The sequence below is a fragment of the Rhinatrema bivittatum genome, chromosome 4 (genome assembly GCF_901001135.1).
Source record: "Rhinatrema bivittatum chromosome 4, aRhiBiv1.1, whole genome shotgun sequence".
NCBI lineage: Eukaryota > Metazoa > Chordata > Amphibia > Gymnophiona > Rhinatrematidae > Rhinatrema > Rhinatrema bivittatum.
The window spans coordinates 337,138,970-337,154,052 of NC_042618.1; the positions used below are offsets into that span (position 1 = coordinate 337,138,970).

The following is a 15,083-nucleotide window of genomic DNA, read 5'->3' on the forward strand; positions in this document are numbered from 1 at the left end:
ACAATTTATATACCATGTTATCTCAAAACCTGAGAACATGGTCTATAAAGGGTAACGATGATGAGACTATGGCTTACCAGTTAAGAAAATTGTTCATGCTAGTAGTCAAAATTTCAACATTCCCCTTGCCATGTGACACACTCAATATGGTTTGATTGCTTGGGAGATATTTAATAGTGACATAACCGGGGATTTCACTCATTTTAGTGGATTAGGTTATATCACCTAGTATTTTTTTGGATAGGGTAAATAATCGCTAGTGGTTTGTTCTTTTTCCATTCTTTATCTTGTAGATCTCTCACATCCCAGTTTTCTCTTTTACAAGCTAAAAAAAAAAAATCCTAACTTTTTCAGCTTTTCCTCATAAGAGAGATCCCCAATGCTCCCATCATTCTGGTTGCCCTTCTCAAAGCTCCACCACATTCTTTCTGAGATGAGGCAAACTGAACTGCTTGCAGTACTCCAGGCATGGTCACACTAGAGATCCACACAGAGGCTTTTAATATCCTCGCTTTTGTCATCAGTGTCTCTCCAAATTATCCCTAGCCTATGGTTGACACTTTTTTGGCTGTTGCTGCACACTGTGCCAGTGGCTTCAGTGGTCCTCAGTAATTCCCTCTCTTGATAGCAGTTTTTCAGCGTGACCCCAGTAGGTTGACTAGTAGTTTGGATCTTTTTTTTTTTTTCTCCTAGCATGCATCACTTTGCTCTTGTTTATATTAAATTCCATTTTGGATGCCCAAATCTCCAATCTTTTTAGATAACTCCTACGGTTTTTTACACAGTCTGTTTGTGCTTTAACTACTGTACATAGTTTGCAAAATTCACAAACAATACCAATCTCGTTCGTCACTCATTGTATATACAAATTGAATATTACCGGGTTTAGTTCCAAACCTTGGATAGGTAACCTCCACTCTGGTTTGGGAAACTGGCTATTTCAGTCCCATTCACTGTTTCCTTTTCTTTAACCAATTACTGGTTCATGAATGTACGTTGCCCTCCTCTCCCTTCCCCCCCCCCCCCCCCCCCCGGATTACTACATGCTAGCACATGACAAATGGCAAGCCTAAAAAATACTAGTATAATCGCCAAACCTAGTGAATAACAGGGATGGAATGGCAAAAAATGCCACATTGAGGAAAACATTGAGATTTAACATTGTTGAGATTTTTCACTGAAATGCCTTTTACCCCATGAACAGTTTCTTTAGAACAAAGCGCACATGCTTTTTACTCTTTCCCCCATATGATGCAAATACATGTATTAGAGATGGAATGGGAGCTATGCAATTTTATATACGAATCGGGGAGTGCTTAGGCAAACTCTTGCCTGTCTGCTGGGTGTTAGCAATAACTCTGGGGCTACTGTCTGAGACAAGATGTTGGGCTAGATGGATCATTGCTCTGACCCAGCTTGACTTCTTATGTTAAGCCTTCAGGGTGAGGAGAGGGTATAGAAAGCAAGAAGTTTCTTCTGAAGCTAGAACTTGGTCCACTAATCGGTAGCTCATGGAAGGAAGTAGAGAGGAGAAACTAGTTAAATCTTGGAGGCAAAGGGAAAGCTGAGTTCTAAAAGGGCTTAGATAAACTTGTTGAAGATAAATTATGACTCTAAAATAAGACAGAGATACCATCTTGGGGCTGATGCATCCTTGAACCGTGACTGCTGAAAACAGACTACTCTCGAGCCTGTATTCGCTGCTTGAAACTGTCAGGAGAAGGAATGCTGGGCTAGATGGGGCCCTTGGTTTCACCTAGTTCGATAATTGTGTTCCATATGGCTTAAGAATATAAAATGTGAGCTCAGCATTCTGTCTCTGAAAGTGGCTAATCCACAATACAAATACCTGGCAGATCCCAAAGAGTAGATTCATTCCTTGTTGCTCACTCCCAGAGATAAGCAGTGGCTTTCCCTCCAGTCTTCCTGGCTAATGGCTTATGGATTTTTTTTTTTATCCAGGAACTTGTCCAAATACCTCCTTTTTTTTTTTTTTTTGTCAAGTCATTTTATTGAATTAAAGAACATATACAGAAAAATAAAATTAAACTAATGCAATGAAAGCAAAAAACAGACATACAGGAAGAAATAGTATCATGAACACAAAAAATAAAAATATTGCACAGCATAATTTTACAATAATTGTGAAGTCAAATACAATAATTACAGAGCCAAGACTGTAACAGGTTTCCAGATAGCATGGAGTTTAGTCTTACATTTGTCTGTCTAGCCACAGATTCATATCTATAAATCCTGCATACAATTTTCCATCAGAAATGAACGTTCAAAAACGTATGATCTTTCCAATTACTTAAAACAGCTTGTAACGCCAAAGGAAGAAGAACATCCAATAATTTGCAGGAAAGTGATGAGAGAGTCTCTTGGAACTGCTGAGATCTCAATATAATAATCAGAAAAGAAATAGGAACACTTGCAGGAAGAATTTGACTAATATATTCCCAGCCCTGAACCTAAAAAGGATGTATGTTGACACAATCAAAAAAAGGTCCAAACACCTTTTGAACCCAGTTGTGCCAGATGATTTGACAGGGTCCACTAGAAACAAATTCCACAGCTAGGTTTTGTGTTGAATGAAAAAATACTTTCTCCAGTTCTTTTGTTTTTTTTTATCTGCTACCTGCTACTTTCGTGGAGTGTCCTTGAGTCTTTAATACCATTTGAAATAGTAAATAACCATTCCCTGTTTAGTCCCACTCATGATCTTATAAACCTCTGAGTCCCTTCTCAGATATCTCTTCTCCAACCTGAAGAGCCCTAATCGATTGAATTTTTCTTCTTAGGGGAGCCTTGCTATCCTATTTAGAAGCACAGACACTAAAATATTTGCTGCCGTTCATGAACCGATCCTCTGAGAAGGCGGAATAACTATATTCTCACTGCAGCGAGAAAGGAGTTTATGCGCACAGGTTACAATAAGAGAAGGGCTCTGAATTGAAGCTTTTATTTGCTGTTGTATTTTGTTCCTATGTAGGAATAATTATTGGGTTTTCCTGTAGGCACAGAATGATAGAAAGCTTCGACAGAGTAGTTGCTGTGTGGGATGCAGTGATTGAATTAAAAAAAAAAAAAATTCAGTTTATTTAGGGATGGTAGTAATGTGCCAGCGAGTTCTCCCTCTCCCCCCCCCCCCCCCCCCCCCCCCCCCACACACACAAGTTGTTTCCATTTCACAGCAGAGCTCGTTTACTCTTAGAACAGTAGAGTGGAAAAAGCATGAATAATTTAAGCTCTGTCGCACAGCACAACGTGAAGTTACTGAGTTTCATGCACTTTAGCCTAGCGCTGCCCACTTCTAGAGTAGTTCCTGAGTTCTGGGTCTCGGGTGACCCTGGAGAGAAAGTTCTTAAATTCTCTTCTGGTTTTTTTTTTTTTTTTAAGTTTTTGTATTTTGTGCTGTTCAGCAAACGGCCACCTACAGTACTTCATGTTCGCTTAATGCTCACCTGGAAACTTCCTTTTACCAGCATTAAAAAAAAAAATAAAATTACGGCAGCCCATATATTGGGGAGGAGGGGGGATTGAGCTGATGTCATCGCCTGATGAATGTTAACAGGGTCATTGGGAGCAGAGTTCTGCCTGTCTTATGTTCCAAATATGTTCTCTCCTTTTCACCATCTACCCCCCCCCCCCACACACACACACTCACTTTCTAATTCTGTATGTTTCTATAGGACAGCTTTCAAAGGATGACGCAACTGTATTCAAATGCCTTTTCGACTGGATGCCCTTAGTTTTATGTTTTATTTAAAAAAAAAAAAAATTGGGTAAATAAGCTTCAAAATCCTTTTTCTCGGCCTCAGGCAGCATCCTTCTTGTCTGTTAGCAGGGGCAGTCCATGATGACTCCTTGTCTACTATTCTGCTGAAGATGCATATTTAGCAGCTGAGGGAGTTTGAATTGTTTAAGCTGAATTATTAGCCACAACTTTTTTTTTTTTTTAAAGCTAGTGTCCAAAAGGGTAGGTGTTTGCGCTTGGTTGGGTGTTGGCGAGGAAGTTTAAAAGTTATCCTTGAAGTTTAAAATCCTGAGTGTCAAGCTGGTTCCGTAGCTCCAACTGCATTGCCGTGTGCTGCCTTACAGGAGACTCCTGATGGGGGTGCACTGTGGAAGCAATGCACTCTGTCCTGGGAAAGAGAGGGATGACAACTTTGGAGGGCCAAAGGCGTGACACAAGGGATTGTATTGCTGGAGATTTCTCTCCATCTGTTCTGGCTGTCCAAAGATATTTCGGTCTCCTAGGCATGCTGTTCAGAGAAGGGATGCGGAGCTGGATTAAAAACGAAATTTCTGAATGTCCCTGTCCCTATTCTGATCTCTTTTTTTTTTTTTTTTTCTTTTTCCCAGTTTATATTTTCTTTTTCACTATTTCTAATCTAGAAAAATAACTTTTCCACTGATTTTTCTCCTGTTTGTTATAAATCATTTTTGTACTGATTTAATTTTGTTATAACATTGATATTCCTATATAAAGTATATATCAGTTGAAATAATCGGGTCATTTATTTATCTTATACCTTTATAATCATATATATTATATTCAATCATGTTAGAACCTTATAACCACGCTATTTATTTATTAGGTATTATTTATTAACTGTCAGCAATATATACTAATTCGTTAATTTAATTAATATGTTCAATGTTTATGTTCAATGTCCAATGTTCAATGTTAATTAATATGTTCAATGTTCAATGTAAACCGCTAAATGAAGCGATAGTTCTTGTTTCTTGTAAACCGGGGTGATAAGTATTTTATACAGGAACCTCCGGTATATAAACCCTATAAATAAATAAATAAAGTACATTTAAAAATTGACCCCTGTAGATGAGTCTAAGGGATAATCTCAACCCATGGATTTTACCCACTCTTCTGCATTTCGCTGACATTTTTTATTGTAATAGGCATTGGAGCAAACCAATTCTTGGCTATGAAAAATGTGTAGTTCTTCTAGAATGCATGAAAGCTAACAAGTGGCTGCCCCCTTACCCTCCCCCCACAATTTCTTTAATTCTTGTGTTCCCCAGAGCAGAGAATTCCATAGGAATAACGTAGTGATCACCACTTTTGGCAGTGTAACCTGACCCTCTTTGCTATCCTTGCACAGGCAGCCTTCTGGTCAGTAATGCTTCTGCAGATTCCCTCTCGAATCTCCTCTTCCAGCAGGATGCTGGAGGGGAGAGGGGGCAGCTCGTGTGTAGTATCCAGTTGGGATACATTTTACTGGGTTGATATTGTAATTATCCCAACTTGTGAATTTTTATTTTTTTTTGAGTGCAAGCTTCAAATCCATATCCTAAAACAGTGTTTTATTCATGGGAATGGGCCTTTTGAAAATTCCATACCCACAATGTAGATACAATTGTTTGCAGTGTTCTACGATGTACGTAACTTTACTTTTCGGTAGAGTTAGATCAATAGAAGGCCAGAAGAAGTACTTGTAGAAAAAAAGTAACTGCACATCCCTGTAGGTGCTTTCTCCATGAGCAATAATTAAAGGAAAAGTACCTACATAAGTAGGTAAAAAATTCATAAAAAATATCCATGGTATTTGGACCAATGCTTACAGTTGCATTATACTCCATTAAATTTAACCTTTTTTTTTTTTTTTTTTTTGCTGTTTCCCCCCCCCCCCCCTCCCCCGCCCTCCTTTGAATTCAGGAGCAGATTCACAGTTGCTCTGTTGTCACCATCCTGTGTCTCAGCAATCCACAGATCCTTGAAAACCATTGAACAAAATGGTGACATTTTAAACTTGCAAGTTAACTTTCTTTCCTTTATCCCTGTTAGATCAGTCCAGAGATCTGGGTTATGTTCTCCTGCCAGCAGATGGAGACAGAGAATAAAAGCTCAAAGCTGACTTCATTCCCCTTAGTCTGGTGGTGCTGCCTTTTGGTTTCCAAATCACCCTTACAGCTAAAACCTGGTAAAGCCAAAAAACATTATTCCATGGTATTACCCAGGAGTAAGAATCGCTACACCAAGCTCATAATTACAGCAATAGCATTCAGAGTGGGTAACATACTCTGTTAGATTTCGGAACTTATCAGACTGAATGTCCTTGATTGCTGCTGTTTCCCTGAATGGTTTCTGGACTGGTCTGGCAAAAATAAAGGAAATTAACAGATAAGTTTAAATTTCAATTTCCTTATTGTTCATGCCAGACAAGTGGGATGTAAGAGGTCCACCCAAACCAGGCAGGAGAAAGCCATGATAGCACTCGGGATTCCTACATCCAAGGTGCATCTACAATGAGGTGCTTAGAGCAGGGATACATTGGAGGCAAGGGAACTGCCCTGCCATTATCTTCTGGAAAAACATTCTGACTGCCTACAAGGACTTCTGTGTCTTCATCGAGCAGGTTCACTGGCCTCCTGAGACATGCAGACACTCTCCTGCTGGAGTGGGCTAACATGCTTCTCTCATTGATTACTCCTGAACTTGATGTCTTAGAAACCATTGTGCTTTAAGAGGACACATTAATAGACCAAAGAGATGTTGCCCTATGAAGTTTGAGAGGAAGGCATGCCAGATCCTTTCAAAATTAAGCTCACTTCCAAAATGAGGCCTCCCACAGCAGAGGACTTGTGTTCTTGACTCCTTGGAAGAAAGTATCTAATCTGAGAAAGTAGCAAGAAACCTTCTGTGACTGTGTCCCTTGTAACAAGCCAGAGCCAGTGTCTGCCCTCTGTGAGATTTGTGAGTTACACCTTGGAATGGATTCCTTAAAAGGAAATATTGTCTCCTTGCAGAGGCTCAAAACTCTCAGGTCTGCTATATGCTCCTCTTTTTCGTCACTGAAGGTTATAACCCCCAACATTAAGTATCCTCATTATGTAGTCTGGTTCTCTTAACAGCCAAGGTTATAAAAGAATGGATGGGGTCTTCTAGGGAAGAATCTGAGTAGGCGAAAGGATGAAGGAGCACCCTTTTCAAAACTCAATCTAGGCAGTGTCCAAGCTTCTGGTGGAAACACATTGAAAACTGAATTGTGGTCATTTTTCTACCAGGCTATTCAAATCCCCATAGCTCCTGCTTTCCTTTTTTGGCTGAAAAACTTGCTTGTCTTGGAACTTCATGAGGCTGATTTGAAATCTACTCATGGAAGCACACCTCTTGCTCCCCCCCCCAGTAGGGTAACGGTAATTTTGCTGGATCTTACATTTTAGGTACTCAAAAGTGTCTGCTCAAAACATTCATCTGTACAATGATGGTGTTGTCCTAGACCAAATCTGATTCACTCACTACAGTACCAGAGAGCTACTAGTTCCCCCTGTTATAAACATCTTCTAATAGCGTTACATTGACCGCTACTGCTTGGCCTGCATTCTTCTGAGCTAAAAGCCAGGATTCCTGGAATGCTAGAGTGCTGGATCTGCCCCTCTGCTTAGGCATGGACCTATTCGTTTTCCATTAGGATTCCTTTCCGTGGTTCAGCTGCCCTGGATCATAACTCCCCTCTCAACTTATAAGGCTCATGCCTACGGCGTGAAAGAACCATGAAGAAGACTTGAGATCCATTCCTTGAAGGAGGCAACTGTGAAAAATCACCTGCTTAGGCTCCTTATAACCTCTATAGAGAGAGGGGGAAAAATAGCCTTGTCACTGAGCTACTGAATATCACCCTGAGAGGAGAGTGAAATGAGTGAGATGCACATGGGTCTATACCTAAGGTACTAAATTCAGGTTCATTGCCCTGGAGCCTAGGATCTGCCAAATAGACCATACTTGGGTGGATATGGAAATAGGAAAATTGGATATTGAGAATGAGGCCTTGAGCCTATGACATCCAAGGCTATAAGGTCACTTTCTTCAGATACATGAGGACTTCTCTGTTCTCCAGAAACTGGGAAGGACTAATTACTATTTAAGATAATCATCAGTCAGCATAGGGTTTCCACAGCTGCATTATTCTGGGCTTTCCTGCACCACCTCACACCTGCACCATCTACTGGAGACAGAGAAATGCTGAAGGCAGCATCATATAGGGAGAGTGAAGTTGGCTTTGAACTTTTATTTTCTCTGCCTCCATCTGCTGGCAAGAGGACACAATACACATCTCTGGACTGGTCTGGCATATATAAGAATTTACTTTTTCTTGTACAGTGATCTTATAACACACTAATGAAAAAATGTTGGTCAGTGGGATCAGTTTTAGAGTGAGAAACTATGCTATTGTTAAGTTTCTGCCTTAGGAGTAATTGTGGAGTGTGTGTGTATATGTATGTGTTTGTGTATATGTATATGTGTAGATATAGATAGATAGATAGATATATATATATATATATAGCTTTAAATCCAAAGAATATAACATTTTTTGCTACCTCAGAAGCTTGTAAACTCCCTTTTACAAATCCCAGTAACATCTGTTTACAAAAAAAATTGAAAAATGCACCCAAACTTATAGTAGAAATGTTGTGAGATGGTGAGTAAGGGTATAAAAGGACCTTGGGTGTATTTAATAGCATGTTCTGTTTCTTGGCAGAGGTACTGCCAGGATAGGACAAAAGGCATGTTGTAGGAGGACACAGCATATAAAAGAGGGGTTGGTTAAGTGGTATTGGTTATGAAGGCTGATTTTCACCATCTGGGCATTTTGTCACAAGTAGTATAGTGTATCCTTTACCTAAGGGAAACTGACCCAGCTGAGGTATTACTTCCAAAATCATTCATTCTTGGAAAGAAAAAAACCCTCTGTTCCAGCTGAATTTACTGGGAACCATAGAAAGTCCTGTGGGTCTTCATCTCCCTTCTCCCCTGATCTATGGCAACCACTGGGGCATTATATATTTGGCTCACAGTTAATTTGTCCAGAGCACATTTAGGATACAATGACTCGGTTCATCACTCGTCATGTAGTAATAGTTGTCCTACTTTTGGTAAGCTCATTTTAACAAGACAGTATGTGAGGGAGAAGAAGCAGAGGGTGGCTGCTTTTTCCACCAAGGCATTAGACCAAGCAAACGTTTTACAGGAAATGTGAACTGTTTTTGTAAATGACACAGTTTTCGGAAGAGCAAAAATCCACATGTTTTTCTTTTCATTGTGTACTAAAGCCAAATATTTTGGTCTTCAGGAAATACGTCTTGAACAGGAATGGGGAAAGGTCCTGGGCCTCAGGTCACCTGGGTGCTTAAAAGTTGGCATCTACCGCTGGTCTGGGCCTAATGGGAGGAAGCACCACTAATTGTCTGCTCAACAGAACAGAGAAGGGTAGGGGGAAACCAGAAATAAATAAATGAAAAATTGTAAAATAAGCAGAAGGCAAAAGACAAGCAAAAATGGAAAAAAAAACCCCAAAACAGACCAAAAACCAATCTGCCAAACAAAGTGAGGGTGGGGGTTTTTTTTTGTTGTTTTTTTGTTCAGACTCCCCAAAACCTAGTGTTCAAGTTCTTAAGCTTATTTTCTATGCTGGTTATTGAATATTAATTTGAACCTCAGAGAGGAAAAACAATCTCCACTCCAGTTTGGGTTTCCAGATGGATGTGGTTAGACAGCTGTGTTGCCTTATCGTAAGAATGTAAGTTTTAACATGTTCTCTCTCCTAGCCCAGCACCAGTGCTGTATGTATGCTTCAGGCTGAAATTTTCTGAGCTAATGGAAACAATAGTGCTTTATCTTATTCGTTCTTGAGAGACTGGCTCTAACGGTTCTCTGGTTACTAGGCAAGTATCATCAAGAAGTGAAACTCCAAATATGGTTGACCTAGAAATCCTTACATCAACTTAAAAACCTAGTCAACAAGGTTTCTCATCACTTGGAAAGGTGCAGTACAGTTATCCATGTGATAAATGCTACGTGCTTGAAGGATTTGCAGTGCCTTTGGTAGGCACAGTTCTCAAGGGTGCTGTGCATAAACCAGAGGGGGAAATAAGCCAGTGATGATTTTGCTCTTTAATTATTCTTTGTTACCCTACTATAGTGAGGGGAGGATGACTGAATTAAGCCCATACAGCTAGGGAGTTTGTGAGCAAAGGGTTGAATCCAGGCTGCCTGTGTTTCAAAGGTTCCCTTCCTGATCTCTGGAACTTGCTGCTAGCTGAATTCCTTGCTACATGGTCTGGAAAGTCTGCAACAGCTGTTACAAAGCATGGGGGAAGATGCCTGCAAGCATACAGTGCTAAGGGATTGCAGCCAGGGGGGGGCACATTGGTCTAGGATGTGGAGGCTGGGGTTTGTGTTGGTTCCCAGAAGGGAAAGGGAGTGAGTGTATAGGTGTGTGGTGGAAGGTACACTTCCTGGCCTTGGTCATGTGGTGGCACTAGATCTAGTTTAATGCCACCCCATGACTTTCCAGATTTAGAGGAGATGGGAGAATTGAGGAGTTACCTTATGACTTTTTTGTAGTACACATTGGAAACCAGCATGCCTGACTAGTATTCAGTAAAAAAAAAAAAAAATACATTTTCTGAATGTCATGCTGTATGTCAAAGCTGCTGCTGGGCCAGGTTTTTCCATTCTCGCTGTTGGGACTGATAAGAGCAGAGCAAAGTAATGTGGTTACTGTGCTAGTCCACCTGAGCTTACATAGCAATAAAAAAAAAAATTGTGATAGTCCAGTGAAAAGGGTTTCTCCTCCAATTTTTGTTGACAATACTTGGGATGATAGGTAAAGCTGATACAGGGCCTCGGATGTTCTGGGAGTCTGGCCTCTTTCCTCATGGCTGCAGCTGAAATCCAAAGTGATAATCAAAGGAACTATTAGTGAAGCCTCAGATAAGTTTTTAAAACATGACAGTATTTTAAATGCATGGATTGACTCATTCCATGTGGTCTCTTGTCCATCTGCCTCTAACTTAGACTTCTTTGCCTAAACTGGACCTTTGAGATTTGAACTGGTCCCCTCTAGGTGTCCCTACTTCCAAGTAAAAGACAGACATGACTTTGTAGACTGGGGCCCCATATTTTTTTTTAAATTAATTGTATTATAACATTTATTTCCATAAAATAAAGTGTAACAAATAGAAACAAAACGCAAATTTTAAGAAGCCAGGAAGGGCACGCTTACATGCATGTACGCGTGTTCAGAATAAGGAGGCAGAAAAGGGGCAGGTCATGGGTGTTCTGGGCCAAGACTGACGCGCGTAACCACAAATTTTGCAAAGGCAACGCGCATATGTTGCCTGCATAACTTTGCTACTGCTCCTCATGTGGGAGGGAGAGGGAGAAAGAGAGGCTGCCTCTGTAGAGGGTCAGTCTGAAACTCTATATATAGGTACCACTCTAGAGGGGCACTTTGACTTGGGTTGGGGGGTGTTCATGTAAAATTGACATCAGTAAAGAATTGTAGCCCTTATATGTGATGAAAAGGAGTAGATTTGTACTATGCAGCTAGCACTGCAATTTACAAATCTACTCCTCTTGTAAGATATTTCTTCACTTATAAGGGCTATAATTCTTTACCGATGTCAATTTTACTATGTATGTGTCTGTAACAACCCACCCCAGGTCAAAGTGCCCCCCTAGAGTGGTACTTATAGAGTATCAGACTAACCCTATTCGTGCTCTTTCTCGATATGCATATAAAGGCTGTACAAGTACGCATGGCAACAGTATTTTAAATGCTACGTGCATATTTTTGCTCACACTGCAATACACATGTTTATGGGCGCACGCGCGTTCCTTTTAAAGTTTTTCTGTAAAGTAATACGTTTTTATTGGACTAACTCGATCTATTTCTTGACCAGGTTTTGGGAACTAATACTCCTTCCTCTGATCTGAGGAATGGAGTGTTAATGCCCAAAAGCTAGTCAAAAATACATCCTTAATCCGTTAAAAAAAAAAAAAAAAAAAAAAAAAAAAAAAGTCACATTTTTGGGGTAGATTTTAAAAGGTATGTTATAAAATCAGGGGTCGGCACGCACAAGGGGGTGCACATTAGTGCAACTTGTGCGCGCTGACGCCCGCAGCCTTCCCCCGTTCCCAACCCCCTAATCTAACCTTCCTACCCCTTCCCCTAACCTTCCTGCCCCTAGCCCTATCCTAAACACCCCCCCCCCCCCCCCGACCTTCATCTTGCCTTTTGCGCCTGCCGGCACGCGATCCCCAGCACAGCAGCAAATGGCCGCTGTGCCGGGAGCCTCTGACCCCGCCCCTTTTCTGAAGCCCCGGGACTTGCTCGCATGGCCGGGCCTTTTTAAAATAGGCCCGGCACGTGTTGGGCTTTTAAAATCCGGGCCTTTGTGTTTTGTTTCTAGTTAACTTTTTTTCTATACGTTCAATCGGACTAACATAGTAACCACAACACTTTATTAGAAAGCAATGTGGCTTGGTAAATTATGAAGATTTTTTTTTTTTTTTTAATTAAAATTGAGCATATTCGTGTAACCATATAAATGCATGCAGAGATGTTGGTTTGACCTTAAGGAAGCATCACTTTATTTTCCTGAGATTTTAGGCTTCTAAGAATGTATTATTGGAATGTACCATTATAAAACCATAATCCTCTGCTTCTGGCGTTTGCCATTTCCCACTGCAAGAGTTGGAAGCGGAGGATTCTGTGGTAGCTTCATATACAAGTTCTGAGGAACCAAAGTACTGCTTGGAGGCAAAATGTTCGAGGTAATAAACGAGTTGGATTCTAAAGAGGAATTTTATTTTATCAAACTCCAAAATTGTCTCCTGCTGTAATGCTCTTCCCCTCTCCTATCACTGAGTAGGTAAAATGTAGTGCTATACACAGGGAATATCTTAAGGTTTCCATTGTGTAGTAGTTTATGCCGTCCCAGGTTTATTTAGAATTTAGGCACACCTGAAGTTTCCTGGGGTGGTGGGAGGAGGTGTTGCCCTGTGAGCTACTGGAATGGTTCAAATTACTGCACAGCGGGAGTTGGGGTGCAGAGGGATCATTTGAATTGTCTGTATCTGACTTTTTCAAATGTTTACATTCCCGAAAAATCAATGGGAAGCATTCCCCCGTTTGTTTTGTGGGAGCTGTGGTAGGCAGCCTTTGTGGATGGGTGAAGTACAAGAATATTATTCAAAGTCATGAGTTGCATTGTTCCTGAGGCATGAAGAGGGTTTCTAAACTGCCTGGCCTCCATGCAAGAAACGGTGGTAACTAATTGCACATGTTTTAAAACCCTTCTGGATTGATGATTTGTAGCCAAAAGTGTTTTGTGGTGATGGGAGACATTTTTGATAGAAATGAGAGTAAAATGCTGCGGTGGGGGTTAAATCCATGCTCTCTCTCTGTCTCTCTTCATAATGGTACTCTTTTGACAGTAAGACACCACAGTAGAAGCACTGAAGGATAATTCTTGTTATAGAGAATATGCCACTTCTCTAACCAAATTAGTTTGACTAATCAGCAAGTCTGTTAGGTGAGATTGATGTCTTTTTTTTTTTTTTTTTTTTCCCCTCCTCCAGGCGTCTGGGTGCTGAGCTGGGCAAAGCAGTGGTGTATCAGGAGACAAATGGAGGTAAAGTGTGGTGGTCATACTTGCCGAACAGATCCACCGTTTTTCAGGTCAAACTAATACATACAAAACCCTGGTCTGTTTGTTTAAAAGTTAAAATGAAGGTGCCGGTGGAACATTTCATATTTTTCTGGTTTATCTGATTTGTGTGTGGTAGAGAAGTATTGACAGGAAAGGGGGGGGGGGGGGGGGTAGGGAGGTGGTGCACTAGGGAAGCGGGGGAGGGGGATAGTGGGTCTGCCAGGGTCTGAGAGAATCTGGTTGCAGGACATGTAGCTGATAGACAAGTGAGTTAATGCCATGATCCATGTAGACCCAGGAAGGTCTTGTTCAAAACATTTTTATATATATATATTTTTTGATCGTGGCAGAGTGGCATACACACTCATTTGTGAATAGTGCTGTTTTATAGCACTATATGTCCCAGACAGTAAGAATTACAATTAAAAAATAAAGAAAGTTACCGTACTTCTGCCTCTATATATTGGGGAAATGCATCAGAGACTGAACATTCCCTCCTAAGTGATGTAAAAGCGGCTACTGAGCCTAGCCAAGGATCACTTGTTACGGCCAGAGTCCATTTTTGCTAAGGTCAGTGGTCACTACCCGGCCTGCATTATCCCCAAAACAAAATAAGATTTTTAAGTTTTTTTTTAAACGTCTAAGAAATATGTAGTGTGTTTAAAATAGGTAAACACACACAGAGGGGCAAACTTTGCCATGGTTGATTCCGAGATTTACCAACATGCTTCTTAAAAGCTGGTCAGTACTACCTGGGCATTTCTTCCACTGTTATATGTACAGTAGTGGTGAGCAGCCTGTCAAAAACATTTTTTTTTTTTTTTTAATTTTTATTTTCCGAGTGTCCAGATAGATGAAGCCAGAGCTAGTGGGTTATGCACCTCTACCATTTTCATTTTTATTTTGGGGGAATTTTCCCCCAGGTGTCATTTGTTTATTGTTTTGCAGAACTGAAATAAGTATTAAACCAAGCTCCCCACCCAAAAAAAAAAAATCGAACCCCAAAATGGGGTTGCCCCTCATGCCTGATTTAAAAAAAAAAAAAAAAAAAAAGTGCCTCGGCTAGGAACTCCCCTGGCTGTGACTTAACCCCTTTCGTGCGTTTTCTAGGCAGTGAAAGTGGTTAGGAAGGATGCTCACTGTCTCCTCCTGTCCCTCCAATGTCCCTTACAAAAGGTGCCGGTCAGTTTTGAGATTAGTGTCATAGTCAAGACAAAATGGCCCAGGTCTCGGGACCGGCCAGTGGTGTTCTATTGTACGGCCATTTCAGATTGACTATGGCACTGATCTCGGGACCGATGACACCTTCTGTGAGGGATGTCTGCGGGGTAGGAGGCAGGTGAGCATCTTCCTCTTTTACTGCCTAAGAATCACACGGAAGGTGTAGGTAGGGGCTGGTACTCCTTTTTTTTTTTTTTTTTTTGGGGGGGGGGGTGGTTGGGAATGATCCAGAGGGGCTGGCCACTTGGGGGGGGGGGGGGTTATTAGGTATAGGGGAAAGTCAGAGGTCTTCCCCCAGAAAACAGCAACTTTTTGTGGAGCAGCCTCTGGCCATCCCCAGCAGCCCCGAACCGACAGTTACACGTTGATACTTGCTGCAGCTTTTTCGCCGGCACCTAGTA

At 41.0% G+C, this 15,083-nt stretch overlaps 1 protein-coding gene across 9 annotated transcripts in view; it reads left to right on the forward strand.

Moving 5' to 3' along the window:
- PRPSAP1 (phosphoribosyl pyrophosphate synthetase associated protein 1) overlaps window positions 1-15,083 on the forward strand; it is a 79,252-nt gene that overhangs the window by 8,787 nt on the left and 55,382 nt on the right. For all 9 annotated transcript variants that reach the window (XM_029600431.1, XM_029600437.1, XM_029600433.1 and 6 more), the window contains one exon: window positions 13,391-13,443. In XM_029600431.1, the coding sequence (XP_029456291.1) occupies window positions 13,391-13,443 (53 nt within the window). The remainder of the gene's footprint in view (window positions 1-13,390; window positions 13,444-15,083) is intronic.